The 25,539-nt window shown below is 40.5% G+C and overlaps 2 protein-coding genes across 2 annotated transcripts; both read right to left on the bottom strand.

Moving 5' to 3' along the window:
* Window positions 1-9,437: 9,437 nt before the first annotated feature.
* LOC147167693 (snaclec salmorin subunit A-like) lies at window positions 9,438-12,565 on the bottom strand. Its single transcript, XM_086086936.1, has 6 exons — window positions 12,546-12,565; window positions 12,386-12,458; window positions 11,460-11,545; window positions 10,581-10,712; window positions 9,886-9,991; window positions 9,438-9,598 (listed from the first exon to the last, which is right to left on the bottom strand). Exons 2-6 carry the CDS (start codon window positions 12,456-12,458, stop codon window positions 9,438-9,440), a joined length of 558 nt encoding a protein of 185 aa, XP_085943062.1. The 5' UTR covers window positions 12,546-12,565.
* A 1,659-nt stretch (window positions 12,566-14,224) lies between these two features.
* On the bottom strand, window positions 14,225-23,756 carry atrip (ATR interacting protein). The gene is made up of 17 exons (XM_086087141.1): window positions 23,471-23,756; window positions 22,375-22,685; window positions 21,892-21,974; window positions 21,638-21,808; window positions 20,410-20,522; window positions 20,058-20,209; window positions 19,902-19,976; window positions 18,739-18,868; window positions 18,521-18,643; window positions 18,055-18,280; window positions 17,890-17,985; window positions 17,632-17,804; window positions 17,100-17,236; window positions 16,409-16,500; window positions 16,239-16,313; window positions 14,975-15,260; window positions 14,225-14,450 (listed from the first exon to the last, which is right to left on the bottom strand). The coding sequence occupies exons 2-17, from the start codon at window positions 22,682-22,684 to the stop codon at window positions 14,377-14,379; spliced, it is 2,316 nt and encodes a 771-aa protein (XP_085943267.1). The 5' UTR covers window position 22,685; window positions 23,471-23,756; the 3' UTR covers window positions 14,225-14,376.
* Window positions 23,757-25,539: the final 1,783 nt, after the last annotated feature.

Below are 25,539 nucleotides of genomic sequence, written 5' to 3'. Positions count from 1 at the left end.
TACTTTTATGAATAGTAATAGAAATCATTTAAAACAGCTCAATTTTGAGCACTCAGATGAGCATTTTCTCATCCTTAGTTTACAGTTTTTACTCTTATGTGCTTTCAATTGCCCCTCGCCAATGATTAAAATTTTTAAAATTTGGTTTTTGATCATGACAATATTTTATTCATTCTACCCGCCATCATGGCGCTACATGGAAATTGACGTAGAGTTTTTTTGTTGTTGCGGTGATCAGGTTAGAGAAGCACTGCTGTAAATAAAATGTTGACGGGCCTGCCGTCAACCTTTCACCTCTTCGGGCCTGGAGAGTCCAATCCAGACGCCGTTCATATCCAAAGTCAGAGTCGTCAGCTCATTGACCACAGCCAGTTCCAGGTCATTTTGGATGGACACCAGATTGCTACCCAGACGCTTGCAGGCATTCTAATTGCGCAACAAAACATTTCCAAGGTTCACACACACTTCAGTCCTGCCCGAAGATACAAATTGAATGAAAACACTTGCATTTCTAATCATATTTTTCCATTGGAATGAATGTAAAAGCCATTAATCTGCCCCCTAAATTTTTTTTTTAATAAGGACTAGTAATATTATACATTGAGCAATAACATAAGAATGTAAAGAATGCAGAATTACAGAGGGCTTGAAAAACTCATGTGGGACCACTCGTACCTCAAGACACAACAAATGTGAGAGTTGCAAGAAAGTTTGGCGCTGGAGTGTACTTCTGCAATTCTTTCATACCTCTGCCAGTTCAAATGTCACAGGTCGACCTTGGAAGAGGAAACAGCGATTGTTCAACTGAACCCAGCCTGCGGGGCATCGATCACCTGCAACAAAAAAAAAAAACATGTGTTGTTCTGAGTTTCAGGCAATCGGCACATTCTTTCTACATAAAAGTAGTCAACATTACACTACATTATTTGTCACTTGATTCAACAATTCTAATTTGTGGAAACCTTCCTTCGCTATTAGCTCCGAGAGGCTCTGAGATGCTGCCAAAGCGGTTACATAGCAGTTGGTGTCAATGAAGTATGTTGAAGTGATTCTCCGCAACAGCTTCACATTCCCTTCTGCCTTTTCGAACAGCACTTTCCAGATTCCACTCATAACTTGCTGAGTTTCCCACCCTCTAGTCAAACAAGGTGTGCCACAAGGTACCATAACTCCCCCCCTTATGTTCTTACGTTTCAAACGTCAGCCCCCCCCAAAGCCAGTTTCACTTAGCGACATGACATTTGGTTGCCATGTTGATGGGTAAAAAAAAATCTCAAGAAGTCCGGAATTTATTGGAGGTTGAAGCAGTCAGCTGCAAAATTGAAATTGCATTACAAAAAAAAAATGGACCTTCTGACATCGCTATCTATCTAACGTGTCATGATAATTAGCACGGAAGCAAGTACGAGTAAGTCACAGGTGCATACCTGTCAATGGTGATTTGGCCTGAGCAGACTGCTCAGAGGAAGAACACATTGTTAAGGGCAGACAGAGCAAATAATATGTTATGAATTGAAATATTGTGACTTCTTTCAATGATTCATTATCTTCTATCGCGAACAGTCGATTTTGACTCACAGTCTCAATAACCAGTTGGTTGATTCCACAGATGAAGAGCAACACGCCAAGAGCAAACGTCATCTGCGCGGTGACACAAATGTGTCGTGTTGGCCACATGATTTACATGATGAATAAATTAGGATTTAAGGTGCAAAAAAAAAAAAAAAAAAAAAGAGGATAAAAAGTGCAGGCGTTACCTTTGCAGTGGAGATGCTCAATGTAAAGGACGAGGAGGAGGAGCCATCTTTTTATATGTTGGCCAAGTTGTCATGTGACTTACCAGACAAGTTCTGTCATCCAAAAAATAAACGACACGGTGGTCTAAAAATGAATTTTCCTAAGAAATGACAGCAAAACGACATCATTTTGTAATACATACTGTAGTTACATGTTTGAGCAAAATGTTTTTTTTTTTTGTTTCCCCAGTGACAAATTGCGCCATTTTCTCTCCATTATTACTTTTTCGCCGGCGCTTCGGGTGAGTTGGACTGTAAGCCAGCTGACTACATGCAATACGCTTCTAATTTAAGGGAAAGAAATCATACTCAACAGAGACACTGATTTGTTGTCCTCTGTTCACAAACGCTCGGGGAGTTTTGCTAAAAGGAAAGGTGACGTAACACAGATGTAAACAAGTCTCAACTTTTTTTGTGGAACATGATGTAGACAAACTCAGATAAATTTTTTTTGGGGGGGGGGGGGTTAATTAGTTTAAACATTCAATATTGTAGTGTAGTGAAGTTAAATTGGAAATAGGTTCAAACGGATTCACAAATTATTGCATTCTGTTTTCATTTCTTGAACACAATAATCCAGCTTTATTGTAATTGAGTTTTTTTTTTTTTTAAATAAAATTGACATTCTTGTTTTAAAATATACAAAGAATGACAATACATTTAACGCCAACGCGTGCCGCCCATCTTTCGCTTTGGGGGAATGATCCAATGATTGTACAATTATACAAAGCAATTCCAAAGTCAACGTTCATGTGAGGTCTTAGAAAATCCAGAAAATGAGATTCCAGGCTGTGCCAACATCTGCGAGTTCACTCAAAACAACAGTAGTGCATCAAGTAGGCCTGCTGCCGGCCTGTATTGACTCCCTACGTCTGAATGCTCTCCTTTGGTGGACCCTCTTCCCAGTCGCGATGGGAATTTCTGACTAATAGGTGAAAACAATCCACACATTCCATTTAATTCCAGGTTTATATTAAGCACACACAAAAATAGTACATTCACTAGTTTATGGTTTATTTATTTTAATTTCACTTACAGAAAAGAAGCTAATTAAAAAGAAGAAATATATATTTTTTTTTTACTGAAAACTTTTTAAGAATACATTTTTTTTTCAATATTTATCCAAATGCGTTGTGTCACAGGTGGACTTGCCATCGGGAATTTGAGGAGTTTTCTGCTGCTGTTGTTGCTGCTGCTGGTTCTATCCTGTTTGTGCTGTTGTTGATGCTGTTGTTGATGCTGTTGTTGATGCTGTTGTTGATGCTGTTGTTGATGCTGCCTCAGGTAGCGTCGACTGCTGGTGCGTCTGTTGATGCTGCTGGTGCGTCTGTTGGTGGTGCGTCTGTTGGTGGTGCGTCTGTTGGTGGTGCGTCTGTTGGTGGTGCGTCTGTTGGTGGTGCGTCTGTTGGTGGTGCGTCTGTTGGTGGTGCGTCTGTTGATACTGCTGGTGCGTCTGTTGATACTGTTGGTGGTCCTGCTGGTGGTCCTGCTGGTGGTCCTGCTGGTGGTGCCGTTGGTGGTGCTGGTGCGTCTGTTGGTGGTGCGTCTGTTGGTGGTGCTGGTGCGTCTGTTGGTGGTGCGTCTGTTGGTGGTGCTGGTGCGTCTGTTGATGCTGCTGGTGCGTCTGTTGATCATGGTGGTGCGTCTGTTGGTGGTGCGTCTGTTGATACTGCTGGTGCGTCTGTTGATACTGCTGGTGCGTCTGTTGATACTGCTGGTGCGTCTGTTGATACTGTTGGTGGTCCTGCTGGTGGTGCTGTTGATACTGCTGGTGCGTCTGTTGCTGGTGCGTCTGTTGCTGGTGCGTCTGTTGCTGGTGCGTCTGTTGCTGGTGCGTCTGTTGCTGGTGCGTCTGTTGGTGGTGCGTCTGTTGGTGGTGCTGGTGCGTCTGTTGGTGGTGTTGGTGGTGCTGTTGGTGGTCCTTCTGGTCCTGCTGGTGGTCCTGCTGGTGGTCCTGCTGGTGGTGCTGTTGATACTGCTGGTGCGTCTGTTGCTGGTGCGTCTGTTGGTGGTGCGTCTGTTGGTGGTGCGTCTGTTGGTGGTGCGTCTGTTGGTGGTGTTGGTGGTGCTGTTGGTGGTGTTGGTGGTCCTTCTGGTCCTGCTGGTGGTCCTGCTGTTGTTTCTGCTGCTGTTGTTGTTGTTGTTGCTGTCACGCTGTTAGCAGCTTGCTCAATGACACTCACGTCATCTCGGTTGCAAATTGAGACACAGTGGAACACATCTCTGGCGCAAACAAAGGGTTGCGGCGTGCTGCAATTGTAAACGTCCAAGAAATGCCCTGCCATAAAACACACACAAACACGGTTAACCTCAACAATTTTTTGTCTACGTTTGCACAATATGATCATCACACTTGATGACAGGAAATGCCGTTCTTCCCAATTAAGGAGAATGCAAAACACTTTTACCGTCGCTCTTAACACAGCCTGGTGCAAACGATCCCAGATACTTGACCACATATGATATGCTTGAGCCATCAGTCCACATCGTGACATTCTGGAAGACGGAAATTTGCAACAAATCAGTCGTGAGCTTTCACCGATCTCGTACAAGAAAATAGATGAGAGATATAGACAAAAAATATTCATTTTATATTGTGAAAAAACATGATTAAAATGTAACAAAGTGTGGTAATACCTTCCACTGTTTTTTTTACTTTTCATGTACATTTTTATGATGATGTATTAGGGTCACGTATAAATATATATGTATTTTTACAGGGGGGGGGGGGGTAAAATGGCAAATTTGTGGAAAAAAACTCGTAATTTTGCAACTTTATAAAGTAGCAAATTTGCGAGTTTTTTTCTCAGAATATTACCTCCCCTCTAGAAAAAACCCAAAACAAATAAATGTATACGTGGCCCCGATTTTGCCGTTATACATTTTTGAGTAGAATGCTAAAATGCAATATTACATTTAATCTTAAAGAACGGTTTTGAATGACATGTTTTAATGTTTCACCTCTTCACTGGTGTAGAGTCCAATCCAGGCGTACCAATCAGGAAGAAGTGCATTAATCACAACTTTTTGCAGATAACTGTGGATGGATGCCAGATGGCCACCAAGATAGTTGCACCTGCTCTACTCGGACAAAAAAAAACAATCAACAAGAAAATCAACAATAGTTGCCTGTTTCCAAAACAATTCTATTTTAATTTGGAGTAAGGATGTAACAGAACAAAAAGATGAAAAAATACAAATGCTGTAAATGTGTTCCCCAAAGCATTATAAATTGGAGAAATTCATCGATGACAATACATTTCGGCATAAAAAAAAAAAACCCATCAAAAATGATTTGGGGTAATTAATTAGCAGTGTTGTTCATTGAAACCTGATATTTTAGTCATTTGTTAAGCACTGTATTGTGGAATTATTTCACACCTCTGCCTCATCCCACGTCAAATTTTCCTCTTCATAGATATAACAACGATTGTTCAACTGAGTCCAGCCCTTAGGACATCGATCACCTGCAACAAACAAAGTCCTCACATTCATCAAATCTTTCTTTTGACATAAAGTACTCATCATTATACTTCCTTACTGACCACTAACTCAAGAAAGCTGTAATTCACCTGTTCACATTTCTGCTGTGGAACCCATCTCTGAAAAATGCACTCGCTGGCACGTTTAAAAATAAATAAATAAATAAAAAGTCTCTGAAATATCCGTTAGATGCCGCTGAGGTACTTTGTATTTGGTGTCAAGAAATATCTTGAAGTGATCCCCAACAGGCTTTTTTTGGAACAGATCCATCCCGTTTCCACTCGAGTCCCTGTCAGTTTAGCGGCCTCCAGTCAACCAAGGAGTTCCACAGAAATAAGTTCACGATTTAAAGATGATCTTTGCTTAACTTTGAAAATCGGGGCAGTTTTACTTTAAATTTGGTCAGCATTCCTAAAAAGAAACTATAGGTCTGCCATTTTAATCACACTCTAAAAAGTTTGTGTTAAAAATAACACAAATTGATTGAAAAAAGGGAGCAACTCAACTTTTTGGGTTATTCAATTATTCCCAAAAGTTGGGTCAAATGAATAACCCACAAAACAACCCAAAATTGGGTTGCTATGTAAGTTATTGAAATTACCCAACATTTTTGATTAAATAATTTAAAAAAAGTTGGGTCAGCTAATTTTTGACCAAATTCAGTTGGGTTCTTTAATTGGTCCAAATAAATAGCCCACAAAACAATAAAAAAAAAAAAAAAAAGGTTGCTTTGTGGATTATTGATTTAATTTGTTTAATAATTCAAAAAGTTGGGTTAGTCCATTTATTGACTTTAAAAGACCAACTCATTCTAGTGCTTTTATACAAATTCTAAAAATATATCAACCTTGTATAAATGAATGTAAACGATTTGAATTAGACATGTTTATCATGGCCAGACCCCGAAAAACAAAAACAGTCAGTTAAGGGTGATTTTCTGTGTGTCTTTAAATGACAAACTCATCCCTGAAATGTTGTCCAATGGCTACCAAATTGACAGATGGTCCAAGTCATGAGGTTTTTTTTTTGTCATTGCCTGAGAGTGCAATTGCATATCTTAATGTAAGAGAATTATTTTGATCTTAATGAGCACTTTAGTGAGTATGAGTGAGTCCCGGGTACATACTTTTCCATGCTCCAACCTGTAACGAAGAACACGATGTCAGCGGCGTGTGTTCAGAACAACCTGCACAACTGTTACATTTGAGTATTTTTTCCAATATTTTCTCTTCATCTATCGTAAAACAGTCATATTTATTTGGACTCACATTCGCAGTAAACAGTTGTCCGATTCCACAAATGAGAAGCAACAAACCAAGAGCAAACGCCATCTATGGAGTGAGGCACAAAAACATATTGTACAGTGCCGTGTGGTTTGATGGCACATTAAGAAAAGGAAAAAAAGGAAAAAGTTGAGGTCTTACCTTTTCTGCCGGGATGCTCACTGCGCTGGACAAGGATGAGCCTCCTTTTTATACATTACCAAACTCCCCAGACGGGTTCTACCACAAAGAAATAGAACTATCCAACAAACCAATGTCAATCTGGTTGACAATATGTCAAAAGGTATCTTGAGGCAAATGCATCACTGGCAAAATATCAGCAAAATGCACTGCAAAGTCATTTTGTTTATCTGGTTTGAGCAAAAATTTATTTATTGCAGTCATCTCCCACATCAGGTGTGCATACATGAGGTGATGCTCGAGTACCTGCCCTTTTCTGTCCCCACATTGTACGTGCCCGATGGCCCACATAGTCACGGATCACTATTCGCATTTGTTTTTTCACTGAAAATCTCAATAATTTGCATTATTTGTGCTATTTCCAACATACCCTAAGATGCTAAACTTTTGTACACATGTTTTATCAACACCATACCAATACCGTTTGATGACGTTTTTTTCTTAATTTCTTGAAAAAGCAGCACATATGATGCATGATGATGAAGATACGATGTTGGTTGAGGAAATCCCCTCAGCTAAAGTTTGACGGGTTTTTTCCGAGAAGCTTCCACTCAACTGACAATTACTGATGTGGAAAAAAAATGGGCATCACAAAGAAAGACGCTCATGATGTTCATGAAGGAATTATGCAGATAACTACCAATCATAAAGCAAGTCAAACTAGACGAGTAGCATAACAACCATCATGTGACGCATATTAAATAACTTCCATACAGATGTTCCTAATGTTGTGGCCGGTTAAGGTATATCATCAACTATCTGCTTCATTTGGCTTTCTTGCTCTTCAAATTTTTTAATTAAGTTATTGATCAAAATTCTACGATGTGATAATCTGATTTAAAAATGCAATTGTTTGACAGCTCTAATAATAATAATAATAATAATAAACAACATGTTAAGGATCTCTGAATAGGCTCCAGAAACTTCAGAAGAAATGAGTTACTCTACACTCAACATACCCACAAGTGTTTTTCACTTGGACTTCACAGCACCCTGCGTCTCGATACACACAGTCGTTGTCTTTCGACCGTGACATGGGTGAAGGTGTCAAATCCAGGTCCAGATAGTAAAAACTCCCTGCCACAGTTTGGCTTCAGACACAGATGCTTCTACTCAACTGGCACGTTAACAAGCTGCTCTTTCTTACTTTGCCATTTTCGCAACCATTACACAGGCCAAGTGTATTGAGAAAACCAGTACATTGCCACCATCTTGTGGCTGTAAAGGAAAAAGGCATGTGTAATAATACCAACTTCTTAGTGGATTTTTTTGTGTGCTAGATTTCGCCCCGCATTTTTTATTATTATTATTCAGTTTTTTGACAACAGTATCCTGACTTTTTTTTTTGTGCCACAGATCACTTTCACTTTTAAGACCTATTTTGACAGCAAAACAACAAAGCAAATTAAAAGTAACGTTCAACACTCACAAATATGCTGAATAGCTTTTCAGCAAGCGTAGACGTAACATTCTCTAGCCAGTAATCGTCCAAATGTCCACTTCCACAATCACGACCGCTTTAGTCCAAAAATAATTTTGGCTGCTGATTGAGTGATTATTCAATTACGACTTCTTGTGAAACGGCGTAAAAAAGAAAAGAAAAAAAAAGACAGCTGATTCATTATCAGGATTTAATGTGTTATGTTAAAACACATACATTGTCCAAACAAAGTAACAACAAAAACGCCAACACAAAGTTGTCGAAAATTTGTTTGTTCGTTTGTTTCCCTAATGAGTGACACCTGTCATCCGGTAGAAAAGCCCGGCTCAGGTCAGTAAAGAAAACACACTGCCCCTTAGTGGTCAGAGGTATAATAAAGCTAACATGCGTACATAGCTCCTACAACTCCATCCCGCCACCCCCAAAATAAACTAAAACTAAAATGAAATGGAACCATTTCTTAGTTTCACTGTTGCCATTTCACTTGTGAGGGCAGACACTTGAGGTTGTGGACCCGTGATGTAGGCAAGGGTTCTTATTTGGATTTTTTTTTTTTACCAAAAGCAAACAGAGTCTGAAACAACCAATAATCATCAGACGCCCACCGGTGAGCCGACACAGAGAGCCACAATGAATGCAAATCTTGAACTAAATGATCTTATTTAGATGATTCTGTATCAACGTAGGCAGTTATGGGTGCTTGTTAATCGAACATGATCATGATCTATTAACCGATTGTCTCAATCCGATCAAAGAACTCCAGAACTCCAGAAAATGAGATTCCAGGCTGTGCCAACATCTGTGAGTTCACTCAAAACAACAGTAGTGCATCAAGTAGGCCTGCTGCCGGCCTGTATTGACTCCCTACGTCTGAATGCTCTCCTTTGGTGGACCCTCTTCCCAGTCGCGATGGGAATTTCTGACTAATAGGTGAAAACAATCCACACATTCCATTTAATTCCAGGTTTATATTAAGCACACACAAAAATAGTACATTCAGTAGTTGATGGTTTATTTATTTTAATTTCACTTACAGAAAAGAAGCAAATTAAAAAGAAGAATTATTTTTTATTTATTTTTTACTGAAAACTTTTTAATAATATATATTTTTTCAATATTTATCCAAATGCGTTGTGTCACAGGTGGACTTGTCATCGGGAATTTGAGGAGTTTTTTGCTGCTGCTGCTGTTGTTGCTGCTGCTGGGTCTATCCTGTTGATGCTGCTGCTGCTGTTGTTGCTGCTGCTGGTGCTGTCAGACTGGAACTCCTGCTGTTGTTAATGCTGTCACTCTGTCAGCAGCTTGCCCAATGACACTCACGTCATCTTGTTGGCAAATGGATACACAGTGGAACACATCTCTGGCGCAAAAATATGGCAGTTCTTCATCACAATTGGTACCAACCCATTCAAACCCTGAAATAAAACATTGCAAAGTGTTTGATCTTAAACATGTTTCGCCGACTTTTACACAATATGAAACATTTGACATACATTTACAGAAACCATTCTTCCCAATAAAGGTGAACAAATAAATAAGAATAAATAATACCATCCAACTTTTATTCCAGTCTCTATTACTTTTTTAAATAATATGTCAGTGTGTGTGTGTGTGTGTGTGTTTTTTAATTTGCCAAAAATATTTTTCTCATGTTGACTGCTGGCTGTAAAAGGAATTGCCCCTCGGGGATAATAAAGTTTACCTTGACCTAGATCTTGATCCTCAATCGCTACACATGCGTCGTTGAATGTGCCAGATCCGATGGTAAAGTCTACGTCTGAGCCATCAGTCCAAATAAATTCCTCCAGCTAGATAAACGTTAACAAAAAGAAGGGGAAACAATCATAAAAAATGAGCTTGAATGAATCTCATTAAAGAAGAGAAATGAGTGTCACCGATTATTTAGATACCTGGGAACTGATTGAAACGATGGAAAATACGTCTGAACGCCATGCAAATCAGTGATGATCAAAGTGTGGTTGAGTTTTTACTTTTCATGTACACCGCATTACAATAGGGGTTAACTTTTAAGAACATACATTGAACTCTTTAAGAACTGTACATTTTTAAAATCTGAAAAACATTTTCATCAATGAAATACAATAAAAAGATTATTTTGAACCCCACAATGAACTGTAACCACATTTTACGTTTACATACATAAAGTCAACAAAGGGGGGGGGGGGGGGGGGAGGGGTTCTATCGTGAGAATGTCCTTCGTTTTCATCTGTCAATTAATTTCATCCGTGAGCCTTTGGGGTTGATTTTATTTTAAATAGATTTATTACACAGAAATGTATGCATCTTGCTGTCAGAACCATTAAAAATGAAACGAAAGCAGGAAATCGGGGGGGAAATCCGCTGCGAAATGTAAATGAAAATGTGTCAACGTTTCACCTCATTACGTACGAGTCCAATCCAGACTACAGCTGTGTTAACCTCAATGACGTCAATGAGCTCATTGACAACGGCAGCTTCAAGTCGACTGTGGATGGACACCAGATTCCCGCCAAGACCATTGCAGTCAAACTGATTGGACAAACAAACAAACAAAACCCCATCAATAGTAGTTGCCTGCTTCAAAGGTCATTTCATTTGCAGAACTTAACAAAAGGTGTGAAATTACAAGAGAGCATCCAGCATGGTGAAGGGCTTTAATGTGGGACAGCGCTGCGTCTGTAACCAATATTTTATGAATCGACTATTTTGGCAATCAATTGATGAATTGTTTTTTTTTTTTAAAAATCCATCCTTTATTCAAATGCAGGACATGATTTCAAATTGGCAATACAAAAAAAAAATGCAAAAAAATAATAATTGTGATTCAGGTAGCGGTTTGATTTGTAACAATTCAAAAAATCAGCAGAAATGTTGATCTTTTTTTTTTCCAAAGTAAAGGCAGATGTTTGCATATGTGTCATTTTGATTCAACACAAAGATAATCCATCCTTCTAATTTCATCGAGGACTATTGACATTTTTTTTTTTTTTTTTCAAACAAGGTCTCAAAAATAATGATCAATTTGATAATCCAAGCAATGGCTGAAAATACATGACTTTTTTTCTTTTTATTATTTCATATATTTGTAAAAAAAAATATATATATTTTTTTTTACAATACAAAATATGAACATTTTAATAAATAAAAAAAGTAAATGATGAAATCTAATCAAATCTAGCAAAGCAAATAGATGTGCATGACCCTTACATTGGCTTCATTTTCATTTGTCAAGTATTGTGATGTCCATCACAAAAACTTTACGCAATTCTTTCATACCTCTGCTTGCTCAAACGTCAAAGGTTGTCCAATGAAGATATAACAGCGATTGTTCAACTGAGTCCAGCCTTGAGGGCATCGATCGCCTGCAACAAAACAAGTCAACGTGTCACACCGAATCAATTATTATTAGTATTTTTTTGCATGACCTTACATTAGAAAGTAGTCACCTGTACATTTTGTTAATGGCAACCAAGTCTAATTGGAAGTTCACAAATTCTGCCCATCACATCTTTCGTGCTCTGAAACACCCTGTTTCCAATGCCCTGGCCAGGAAAGTAGTAATTAAGTAAGTAGTAATTGCGGTTTAAAAAAATGAATTACCGGTACTGATCCTCCACCGCCTCTCAACAATTTGGTTTGTTTCCTCTACCGCCTTTTCGAACAACTCCTTCCTGATTCCACTCATTCCTCGCAACCAGTTCCACATTCAAATTAAGCAAGGAGTGCCACACGGCTCCATAATCATGCCCCTTTCCTTGTTCCATATGCAGATGATATTCACGGATTTTTTTTCAAAATCAAGCCCCCATAGCCAATTTTACTGGTCGGCAAGTCTATCCGGTAGACCCACAAGATAGTCTCGGGAAGGGGAAAAGAAAATCTGACATTTTGGTTTGATTTTTGGCCATCACAAACATTTAAATACGTATACCAAACTGAAATTGAGACTTGAAAACACACGGACTTCATTTGCTAGAAACAAGCGCCCCCACAAGGTGTTAATCGGACTTTTTAGAACGGATACATCACAAAAAACAAAGTTCAACTGAATGAACAAAATAGGAGTCATGTCTTACATTGAATTCGGGCCGGGCAATAAATGGCATTAATTATTATTGTTATTTTTGGGCCATATTGCCCAGCCCTACATTGAATATGGGATGTTTAAATATTTTCAGTTGATCTTGAACAGTCATATTTACTTTGACTCTCAGCTCCGGTGAACAGTTGACAGAATCCACAAATGAGGAGCAACAAGCGAAGAACGAATGCCATCTGTGGAGAGACAAACAAATACAGAACACGCAGTCTACATTTGAAATAATCTCACACGGTAAGAGTAAAAAAAAGAGGAGTCGATACCTTTGCGGCGGATATGCTCAATGCCGAGGCGAAGGAAGGGCCGGCTTTTTATACATTAGTCATTTCAGTGATTATCAACAGACAGGTTCTGCCACAAAGAAGTCAACAACTAATATTCCTAATTGAGTTTGCCAAAACATGCTTAGAGGAAAAACTGTAATTAATTCATTTATTATGACAATGAATCATGTAGCATAAAAACATTTGCGTTTTTGTGTTTGGTCTTCAAGGCCTAAATAAGAAAATCATACCATATTTGGTGAGGTTACTGTAAACTTAGCTGAGCTCTTTTCAAGTTGTCATCACAATGTCACAACGAACTGTATCATTCTCAAGTTTTAAAAGGAATCCGACAGTAATGACAAGTTTGCTCGATATTATTTATTTGGTTGTTAGCAACATAACTATAAGATTCATTTTTCAAAAATCATTTCCAGTTTAATACATTTTGTAGAAACTTTATTTGCAACACATTCAGTGCATAGTGACGTAGAATGGCGGCTGGCTTTCCGCCGAGCAATGTCAAACGCCTGTAAAGAAAGCAAGGTAAGCCTCCGTAGCGTTCCTAAAGGGCGGCCCCCGCGGGACCCGGGGGGTTGTGCCCTGGTGCTGCCGAGGCCTGTGGGGCTGTGCTTGCCTTGCCTTGCATGCATGCCGGATCCACCACACTGACGTCTACTGAAATTCAAATAAAATGTGCTCACTCTCTCCCACTGGTCGCTGAATCAGTGGAGGCTGGTGTTTGTGGATCTCACTCTGCTTCATCTATCCTTCCTTTGGTCTTTCCTCTGGTCTCCCTAATGTGTTGGAATTTAGTTTAGTTTTCTGGGGTTGGTGAAAGATTCTGGTTTTGTAACTCTGTGGGTGGTAAGTGGTGTCTGGTTGGTGCTGGATTTCACTTTGTTTCATCTTTCTTTCCTTTGATCCTTCCTCTGGTCTCCTGACAACTTCACGACTCTGGCGGGACTCTGAAGTATCTGGTTAAGGTGAAGGGTTTGGGATTTTTAACAGGTTTCAGGTGAATTAAAGAGCACAAACACACGCAAAATAAAGAGAGTGAGGACGATGACATGTTGACTCGAGAAGGCTGAATAATGCAGAGCTAAAAATAACATTATTCAAACTATTTTGTCTTCATCTATCTTGAACAGTCAGATATTTACTTTGACTCACAGCACCGTTCAACAGGTGACACAAATGAGGAGCAACAAACGAAGAGCAAATACAATCTGTGGCGGGACAAAAAAAAATACAGAACATAGTGTGGTCTACATTTAATATTAAAATCTCACATAATAAGTGTAAAAAGAGGAGCGGATACCTTTGCAATGGAGGCACTCAATCAATGCCACAGATCAGGAGGAGCCATCTTTTTAAATGTTGACCACAATTGAAATAATTCACCAGACGGGTTCAGCCAACAAAGAAATGCTTTCCTGTTTGGGGGAAATACAACTGAAGAAAATGTGTATACGTTTTTGTGCTCGTGCTGAAAAACACAGAAATTTGGATTCTATTGGTGAACCATAAGCGCCCTGCATGTATATTGTTAATGGTAATGCTGTAAGATAAGTTTGAAATTATTGTTTTGGGGTCATAATTTGAGGTCTATTTAGGGTTTAAAACCTACTGCAAGACTACACTTTTTCTTTGTGCAGTAGACTTAAAGATTAAATGTCATCTTTAAAGATAAAAAAATGAGGGAAACTCAAAAACATTTTAAGAATCCTCTTTATTGCTTAATGTTTTTTTAGAGTCTGGTTCCTCCATTTTTCTTGCTCAACTTGAACTTCATTTGCACATAAAGTGTCCATTCAAGGCGAAGAACCAATCAGGAGCCGGATTCCGTTTCCATGTCATCCGTGTCGTCGCATTCTGGGCGGCAAATTTCCTCAAAGGCCAGTTCTGACGGATGTGGATGAATAAATGTTAATTAAGAGTTATCCCAAAAATATAAATAAATGCAACATTCATCTCTGGATCATTTATATATATATATATATATATATATATATATATAAAAAAAAAAACCATATATATAAAAAAATACTAAATACAAAATATATATATTATATATAAATGTGGTATATATATATATATATTTTTTTTATATATAAATGTGGTTACATTTATATATAATATATATATATAGCATAAAACAATATATATATACACACACCACATTTATATATAAAATTTCATTTTTATTTTTTTTGTATATATATATTTTTAATTATTATTTATTTATTTATTTATTAATTGACCAAATAATCAGTAATCAGAATTTTATTCTGCCAAGCAAATATCGGAATAAGCATGTAAAAAAAAAAACTTTAAACCTTTAAATAACTTTCATTTTTTTGATTTTTACTTGCCCTCTGAAATTGTAAAAAATAAAATAAATTAAAAAAGTATCATTTTGGGCTTACCTTCGCTCTCGCTGAGCTCGGGGATCTTCTTGAGGATGTCACGCAAGGCCGGGATGGCCTGGTCGTACATGTGCAGCAGCGGCCTGCAGCTGGCCGAGAATCCGGCGTGATGTTGGAGCAGCCAGTGAAGGAGAAGCACGCACTCGCGCAGCAGCGACGCCGGCGGCTCGCGCCACCACGCCGGCGACCGAGAGGAGCCGATGTCGGGCGACTTGCCCGGCGGCTCCGGACAGTCGTAGAGATCCAACCACTGACGATGGAGAACGATCACCGACGTCTGAACCACCTAACGCACACACGCGGCGTTAGGAGAATGTGTGCATTGTTGTTTTTTTATTGCTATTATTTTAACTAGAGGTGTCATTAGCGCGTTAATTTTGAGTTCATTTTAAGTTCCTTTAACGCCACAAATTTTTTAATTCGCGATTAATGACCGCCCCTTACTTGGGAATTCTAGTTACAACGCCGCAGACGCGTCCACGTCAAAATTTAGCAGTAATAAAATGTCATAATATTTGTGGAGACTGGGGTCAAGTTGTATTTTACAATTTTAAAAATGTGCAGAATTTCACAAGTTGCTTCATGTTAAAGATTAGATCGCGCTTAATATAAAAAAAGAAATGCACTGAGCTGTCACCAACATCTTACAAATGCAATTGTGCCATCTAGTGGCAGATACATTAACTCAACACAAATCAATATCACATTTGTTTTTTTACAGTACTTTTTTTTAACTCAACTTTATGAATTATTATGAAATTACTATATCAATGAATAAAAGATGCAGTCATTATAGTTTCACATTTTTCCCACTTTTATGTTAGAGTATGAAAACTCTGATATATATATATATATTTTTTTTTAAAGTACATTTAGAACAGATACAAAATTAATTATGATGAAAATTTTTAATCGCCTAACACCCCTAATTTTAACACATTATTTTATCACAAATATTTATTCCGGTTGTTCTTGCCAGTATACTTAAAGGTAGGTTTCGGTAGTCGAATAAATGCTCACTTTTGAAATAAATTAATAATTGTTATTAATCAAGATTTCAATATCACCATTTTATATATATATATATATATATATATATATATATATATATATATATATATATATATATACACACGTGTACCAATGTTGTTGAATCAGGGTACTACATCATCATCATCATCATCATCATCATCACTTGAAAACTGGTGTTTAGAAGTAAAATCACTGAGTGTTGTGTTTGTGTGTGTGTGTGTGTGTGTGTTACCTCGATGTAACACTGGCAGCTGCTGCTCTGCCAGCTCTCTGCTGTCTGAGTCAGCCGGTTCAACAATCGAACCACCTACCAGACACAAAATAAGAACATTTGGGTAGTCTCAAACGGGAGCGTCCCAGGTGACCACAAATTGTCCCGCCGGGATGAGTCCCGCCTCGCACCTGCAGGTCCAGCAGGATGAGGTCGGCGTGCGACGCCTGCTTGACGGGTCTTTTTCGCACGTGTTGCAGCAGTTTCAGGAGGACGCAGGGCTCTGCGGAGAAACACAAACGTGTTGGCGATGTGCTGCAAGGTGGATTTTTATTACGATTAGGAAGAAAATATTCATCACAATTTATTTGGTAATTGTAATCATGATTAGGACAACTATTTGGTTTTTGGTAGAAAACAAGAACATGTTAAAAAAATATTAAGACAATAAATAAATAAAATAAATACATTTCTTTGAAACACTATAATTATGTAAGTTCCTTTTGGACCAAACAAGATTAATTAAATTAGTCATTTTAAAATAAAAAAGGTGCAAATATGTACATTTAAACAACTCAAAATTAGTGTTAATAATCTTTTATTTGTGTTTACGATGATGCCGATTTTGTAATTGTGGAGTGTAATAATTGATAATGTAACTGAATTTCAATTAATTGCCCAGCCTTAATGCAGCGTCATGCGATAAGTTGACAAATCTTGTGAGATTTCAGCTCGGAAGGCAAGAAAAGGAAATCTACAAATGCTTTTGCATCATAGAATGTACGCTCACTCACTCGCGTCACACACATGAAAATTTGAAAAGAGTGAAAGAAGAATTACTGGAAGGATTGGATTGACGTCACAATGAGGACGAAACCTCACCCTGATGAGAACAGAGTTGCCGAGTCAGCACGATGTGGTCGCATGCTCGTACCAGGGCGGCGGTGCACTCGGTGAGCACGCGCGGCTTGCGTTGGGCTGACACGCACGCGCGCAGCGCCTGCAGCACGCATGTCAACCTGGTAGAAATAATACATAAATAATTATTATTAAAAATTCAGCTCAAGACCATGGGCGACGGGGCTTTCGAGTCTGCTGCCCCCCGCCTGTGGAATGCTCTCCCAGAACACCTCAGAGCTCCACAGGCCGTAGAAGCTTTTAAAAAAGGACCTAAAACCTTCCTTTAAAAAAAAAAAAGAAGAAAAAAAAGCTTTTCTTGGATCATTTCTGGTTGATTTCTATTTTTGATTTTTAATTGACTATTTTTAATTTACTGTGTGCTTATATTGTCGTAATGTGCACTTTAAGATTTATTCTAGAAATGTAAAGTGCGTTACAAATAAAATCTATTATTATTATAAAAAAATCCCACTTACATAGTCCTGGTCCAAAAACAAAACTATAAAATCCCTACCGGTCGGCGTGCGCATCCGGCGTCCTCTCGGTCAGAATGCTGGCGACTTTCACGGCGCCGATCACAATCTCCTCCGGCATTCCTTCAGCTCCACTGTTGCGGCAGAGGCGCAACACGGACTGCAGCAAGGCATTGTGGGAGCGTAGAGACTCGATAGCGACAGTGGCGCCGGTCTAAGATAGTTTGATTTTAATTGACGGACATGATCGCGAAACTTGACTCCTTCTGATCTACAGTATTTTGCTGGTAGTGACTTACTAAGCATACTTTGTTCTTTGTGTGTCCCAGTACTTTTGTCTGGACCGTGTTTTCGGTGCCGCCTTCATTCTGTGCCGAGAGAAGTGCCTGGACCACCTGCAGAGCATCGAGCACATCAACCCTGACGCCTTGTGACAAACACCGCGACATGTCCCGTCAGCACACCTCATCGCTGTGGTTAATCAGCAGGTAGAGGATCCTGAGTGCCGCCAACCCGGCGTCTTCCAGACTAACGGCGCCCGTGTCCGCCTCGTCCGGCCTCCGCGCTCCCGTGGCGGCGGGGCGGCGTTCCGGCAGAGACCCGGAGGCCTCGCCCCGTGCTTCCAGGGACTGGCAGAGGTGGGATAAGTGCATGTCCAGCAACGGGAGGACAAGCACAGCCCCGGGACATCTGCACGCACACGCATCGAATGTTTTTAGTTCTCACTTTAGGTACTTTTTTTCACAAAAAAATTAGTTCAACAGTCAAAATTATTATTTCGTTTATTTTTTATTTTTAAATAAGGTTATAAAAAAAATAAAAGCATCTTTTTGGTTATCAAATGAGTCAATTTTGTAAAAAAAATACAGCAACTGGCCCCAAGAGGGCGACGTGGCCCACGATTGCATGTTTAGCTACTCATGTTCTTACTCAGCCTTGGCTGCCGCGGGTGGACTTTGAGTCAGCATGTTGAGCCCCGTTAAAGCCAGACTCTGGATCGGACTGAGGGTCGCTCGGGGGGCTTCACCTCGACTCCGGCCCGCACCGGCCGACCTGCACATAAGCACAGAAAAATGAGCTCAAGGTAAATATGGACCCGAAATTCTCTTTTTGACACACGCAAATATCTCTCCTAGACAATGTTTTACCTCAAATCTGCGGCGGAGTTTGGCTTGGCCGTCAAGCAGATGTCAATCGGGCTGATGGACAGCAAGTGCGAGAGGCAAAGGCTGCTGGGGGACAGAGGCTGTTGCAGCAACAAGCCCAACAGGACCACACCTGAGGGGCAACAGTTGGAACTTTAATCACACACCCACTCGCCTCAGTGTTGGAACATTAACGCTTCAGGAATAAAAAAAAACAAAAACAAAAAAACTTGCTATACTGAATGCATCAGTCGGAATAGGGCAACAAAAATGGAGGATGTACTGCATTTACTTCCCGACCTGAATTTATTTTGTATTGGATTTTATTATATGCATTTTATTCAAGAGGGGACTGCGGCAGCAAAAAATAAATAAAAAAATAAAAACTGCCCGGCCCAAGTCTGTGGAATATGACCCTGTAGCCTCTTGGGTAAGCATGGGCCGATATTAGATTCTGATCACAGTTTTAAATTACAAAAAAAAAATACACCTCTAAAACGTTTTTTTTTTTTTTAAATCTGGGTTATTTAAAAAATAGGACTTTTTTTTCAATTATCATTACTGATTAATATTACATTTGTGGAATATGAGTTATGAAGCAAAATCCAGCCATTTTATCCATCTCAAGGATCCATCTCATTTTATCCATTTTGCCACTTGCTGTTAACTGAGGATGACATCACAGTCGCTCAGGGCTCAGGCAACGACCAATCAAGGCTCACCGATTTTCTGAAGCTGAGCTGTGATTGGTTGTTACCTGAGACCTGAGCATCATTGATGTTATCTTCAGTGGCAAAATGGCCGCCCCTGAGATGGTCTCAAGAAAAGGAAAAAAAAAGGCTGGGTTTTGCTTCATAACTCATATTCCACTAACACAATATTAACCAGAATACCGTATTTAGACTAGGGTGGTTTGCCTTATTGTCAAGAATTTATATGAGCTTGACTTCCCCCCCTTCAAACAAAGTAGAGAATATTAGGTACATTAAGAAACGGGTACCATGTTAATTTGGAAAAAAGAAAGAAAAAAAGAAGCTAAAGAATGACAGAAATAAATTTAAAAAAGGATGAAAAAAAAAGAATGGAAAAAGAACCAAAGCAAGAAAAAAGAATGAAAGTAAAAACGAATGACGCTCCGAATCCGATGAGCATGTTTGCGCACTGACCTGACTGCTGCCGTTGTGGCGGTCGGTCGCGCTGGAACGGATCGGGCCAGGCTACTTCCTGCTTGTCAACACTTCCTGCATTCACATTGGTTCAAAAAGGTCCGTTTCATCACGACGCGACGTCGGCCCCGGGCGGCAAAGCGTCCGGCGACTCACCATCCTTGCGCTTCTTGGCGGGAGTTTTGAGCGCCGCGTTTGTGGACGGGAGCTGCGCGGCGAACGTCTCCTTGGTGATGAAGCCGCTTCCGGTGGGCGAGGAGGAGCCGCTGGCGCCATGCAGGTGGGAAAGGCCGTTGAGCGCTTTGGGGCTAAGCGAGACACAAAAGCCTTCATAATCGCCACAAGCGAGGCACATGAAAGCATCCGTTTTCGATTTGATTGTCTTTGTATTATTGAACGTTAAAAGCGCGGCGACGAACGCATCCCGCTACATTTCCTTAAACGCTAACGCTTGCATCTCAGGCCAAACGCTGGGGAGTTTTACCCTCAACCAAGTGGGACGGCTGACCTGCTCCTCGGCAGCGGCGATGCCAGCTTGCTCCTGTCGGCGCTCAGCAGTTTGCCCTTCATCTCGTTGATCTCGGCTTCTTTGAACTGCAGCTCCGACTGCAGCGACTGAACCTGCGCGCAAAAACAAAATCGGCGGGGTCACTGACACGCCCCACCCGGCCACCAGTCACAACAATAACAATAAGTTTACCTAGTGTGGTTTTTGGCAGCACGATGCCTCCAGATGGCGCCATAACACTACTTTTGTCATAATGAAGTTCCTTGACTCACTGCAACGTTGTTCCAAAAACTACAAGACGACATCAAAGCTCTACTTGTGTCTAAATGAAGCCCTTCAACTCAATTCAACAATTCCTTGGCACCAAGATGACGCCAAAGCACTCATTTTGTCCATATTAAGCCTCTCAACTCACTTCTACATACTTCTTTGGCAGCAGAACTCCGCAAGACGGCACCACAGCACAACTTTTATCCAAGCAAAGCCCCTAAACTCACTTAGTTCCTTGGTGCCTAAAAAAATACATGATGGCGTCAAAGCACTACTTTGTCCAAACAAATACTAATAAGATATGGTTTCTACCCGTCAGCCCTTCTTTCGGATGTCAATGTTGCAAATGATGTGATCGATGTAACCTGTAATAATGATGTGTCCGAAAGGAAAAAATGAATTAAAAAAACAAAACGAAGCCCCCTAAACTCACTTCTACATAGTTCATTGACAACTAAATGTCACAGGATGGCACCAAAGCACTACTTTTGCCTAAATGAAGGCCCTCAACTCACTTTAACACAGTTCCTTGGCACCAAGACACCACAAGATGGCGCCACAGCACTACTTTTGTCCAAGTGAAGCCCCTAGACTCACGTCCCCGTTCTTTCTTGGCTACCTAAATGCCACAAGATGGTGCCATACCACTACGTTTGTCAAAGTGAAGACCCTAAAATCTCTTCTACTTAGTTCCTTGACACCAAGATGACACAAGATGGTGCCAGAGCACTACTTTTGTTTAAATAAATAATGATGAGTTGAGAATTGAGAGTAAATGAAGCTTGTGAACTCACTTGGACATCGCTCCTTGGCACTAAGACACCACCAGATGGCCTCAGCACAAAAACAGTGATTGGTGAGCTTTTTCAGTGAATGACCCAAGGATTGCGTCCACAAATAAATCTGCGATTAGGTGAATCCGCAACTCATGAAAAAGTAGGGGGTTGATTGTACTTGCCTTCCTGCTGAGCTCCTTCTCCTTGTCGCTCTGCTCTCTCTGCTTCTGCTTCTCTAGCAGGGCCAGGGCCTGCCTCTGAGTCTCCTTCTCCTGCTGGGCTCCTCTCAGCGAGTCCCTTAGCACCCGGATCTCGCCATTTTTCGACATGATCTCCTCCTCCACCTCCTTCAGCTAGCCACACAGAGACACCACAGACCTCCGGCTGTTGCGTTCGTCCTCCGCGGTGGACGTTTTTTTAAGACGCGCGAGCTCACCTTCTTCCGGAGATTTGCATGATGAGCCTCCAGCAGGATGTAGGAGTCCTCTTGCCCTGCATTAGTCTCCTGCGGCCGGTTGCCTGAACATGCAAACAAAACAAACACACAAGCGTCAGACCAGTCTTTCCCAGCCTTTTGCGAGCCATGACTCATGATACATAGTTTATATAAATAAATTATAAATCTGTATCAAAACTAAAGCCTACCAACCAACCGAGATGAAGCAGAGGTTGTTTTTTTTCCCCCACTCAAATGGCAGGCTTTGCGATTTAAAAATTGCATTCCACAACATTGCAATGTCAATTTGATTACTTGCTCAGCACTAATTGTCTGTAGTTACAGTTAATACAATTATTTTCTTACCACATAAAGCGTGTACTGTAAAAGTGCATAATTTCCCATCATGCAACACTAATGGAGTCCCTACTGATGGCATTCTAAGTTTTGGTCCCAAGGAGAGATTTGTGGTCACATACTCACCAGGTGGCTCTCTATCACGTGCCCCCAAATTGCCACCAAAGCCACCCACGTTCCCTCTATCCAGTGGCGGCCTGGCGGAGGGATGAAATTCTGACCCGTGCGCTTGTTCCGACCCAGGTCTGGATGCTTCTCTGGACCCGAAAGCTGGCGTGGTCGCCAACCCGATGGCCTGCGAGGCAATGATGTCGATCTCATCGAGATCATCCTGAGTGAAGTCGTCATCGTCCCCAAATGGGTCAACTTCGACAGGATCCGCCAATGGGGCGTCCTGGTTTAAGCCTCGGAGGCGCTTGCTTGGAGGGCAGGCCATGCTGCGTGTGAGAGAGAGCGCGATAGATGTGAGATCAGAAAAGAAAGTCCTCAAAGCATAAAGTCATAATATATGAATGATTAGGGAGGTTGGAGTAGAGCTTGTGGATTATTTTGCAGTTTTGATCAGCAGTGACTAGACAAATTTAAATCTGTAATATGTGCCAGGTTTATTGTGACGGTGACCCCACGCAGAAGTCACTTGTTGCTGCACTTGTGAGACTGTCGTCAACAGGCTGGATTTTGGTCATTGGATGATCGTGGCTATTCAGAAGTCAGCAATAGACAAATAAATGACATAGTCGAAGGTAGCGTTTCAAAAATTTCACTCTAAATGTTACAAAAACACTAACTATAGTGTTTGTACTTTTTAGGGAGGACAATGGACATTGCACTCGAGTACATGAGGAGGGGGGAAAGGTAGGTTTAACTTTCTGCCTCCTGCTGTGAAAGATATCAATGAAATGCCTCAAGACAACTACAATTTGACAGGGCTACATTTAGGCCAATTAAAGTTGATTCGGTACACACGTGCGTAAATATGCTATTGTCGCAGCGTATTTAATCAACAGCGAACAGTGCCCACTGTTTTATTTGGTACTTTAGAATATCCGATTTAAGAAAATAAAAACGTTAAGAGAGCAATAGAATTCATGTAATAAATATTTTACATAACAAAAAAAGTGGGGGGTGCCAGGAAAATCCCGGAAATGTTTAATAATAAGGGAATCCAGCCACTTTATTCACATTTTGCTGATCTTTAAAAGAGAGTTAAGTGCTGTTTTACCTTTGTCAGTGTTGTTTTCTGCTTAACACAACCACCTAACTTCTTCTTCCAACGAATGGCAGGTTAGCCTGCTATTAGGCTAACGGAGCACAATCCGTGTCAACGAGATATTCGAGCGATGTGTAACCACGTTGTTCCACGCAGTGCATCCGCATCATTTAGTCGCTAAAATGAATCTGCGTCGAACTATTGCACCGCTTAAAGGCGTTACTTGACAGTTTAAATCACACAAACTGATAGTAACTACCAACAGGAAGAAACTAGTTTTCATCTTTCTTGTCTCCAATGCAGCCTGATAATCTGACCAATCAAAACACGGCTCTGATGTTTTTGGACCAATGAGAGAGGAGAGTCCAGGCACTCTGCTACGGGTACCTAGTTAAGACAAACGGCAGAGAGCTAAACCGCGTTGATTAAAAAAAGAAAAAGACAAAGGGGGACATAGTAAGCGTTGATACCCTTTTTTTTGTGTTTTAGTAATATACTCTCATGATATTGTCCTTTAAAAATACATAGTGTATGTGTCAGTTTTCATGTACGCTGTTTCCGAATTCAACGGACAACTGTTTTTTGTGTGTCCTCTCCAACTTTTACCTTCTTCAATCGAAGACGAGCAAATGGTGCGAAAGGTTAGTTATTTATATTCCGTAATGCCGTAACATGTATAAATATGAGAAGAGCGCAAATTTAAACGCACAAATGTAAACGAATCCGTTAAAAATATTAAGAATACAATCGCTGTACCGTATATTACTCATTAGCGCCTTTTACAGGCAAGCGGTAAAAATACATCAATCCAAGTCCTTCCCCCGCTCTAACGAGATTCATATTTCGCGGATTTTTCTTACCACACGGTTTTTAAAGGTGGTTTTTTTTTATTTGTTTTCATTTCAGTGTCCCCGCATGTTGGAAAGGCGAGTCACAATCACAGATGAGTGAGTTTTGCTGTTAAATGGAGTGTGGGGAAAATTGAATTGGAAGACCATTTGATGTATTTGTCACTTAGTGAGCTGCTGCTACATCCTGCATCCTCATATATAGGAGAGCATCCGTGCATCTTGTCACTCGGCAACAGCAAGTGCGTGATCCATTTATAGACATAGGCAGGTCTGAGACACTGCGTGCGTGTGTGCATGTGAGAGAGGGAGAATACATGCATACACATGTTCTCGCTCTCTCCCCGCCTCCGTTTTCCAGCTCAGAAACGGCAGAGCTCAGCGAAATGAACCATGGGCCATTGCAGCCATCTCACACAAACACACGGAGACACCCACACCCACGCGGAGTGAACCCAGTGACCATTTTGTAGAACCACAGCCTCATCTCCAGTTTTCATGAGGATTGAGTGAAATAAACACACACCCGCACACACACACACACACACATATGCCAGGATGGTATCCATGGCAACTAAAGCACCAGGGTAGAATCTGTAATTGTGATGGAAGGCTCCATGCACGTGAGCAAGATGTGTAACACTGCGAGAGTGCGTGACTTTATCCCGCCTCTCTGCTACGGCTCGGATTCTACCCGTGAAGGTGGAAAACTGCCCATTCTGAGACTGTGTTGTGTCTACAAAATGGGAACGTGGGGAAAAGGCCGAAAATTGACATCTTTTAGAAGCAGCATAAAAGTGGAAAGAGAAGACAGTTGCCTCTTTCACACGGAGATCCGGCAAAATTGCCGCATCAGAGATCTAAAAGTAGATTCGGAAATTCCATTTTTTACACAGAACCAACGTGAACTTGTGTGCGGGGAAAAGAGCCACGCCCACTAGCATAACGCTAACCATTTCAGTGTTCTTGTTTTGTGATGAAATGACAATTAAAACACCTCTTTGAAAGACTAAATTAGATATTTTATTTTATTCATCTCTTAATTGCTTAATTTACTATCTGGAATGTCATGCTTTTGCATTTTAACTCTTCATTTGGTTTGAAGGAGTGAGCGTCAAGTGTAAACTTTGTCCCACTGTCCTGACATTTTGGATCAACTTTTCCTGTGCGCTGTTCCTTAAAATGGACCACAGGCGTGGAGTTTAACACTTTTCCTGCCCTGTTTTGTTGAAA

This window comes from Leptonotus elevatus, chromosome 10 (assembly GCF_054856555.1).
Source record: "Leptonotus elevatus isolate MCC_2025b chromosome 10, RoL_Lele_1.0, whole genome shotgun sequence".
In the NCBI taxonomy this organism is placed as follows: Eukaryota; Metazoa; Chordata; class Actinopteri; order Syngnathiformes; family Syngnathidae; genus Leptonotus; species Leptonotus elevatus.
Note: the sequence above shows the minus strand (reverse complement) of the source record. Positions and strands in the feature narration are given on the sequence as shown.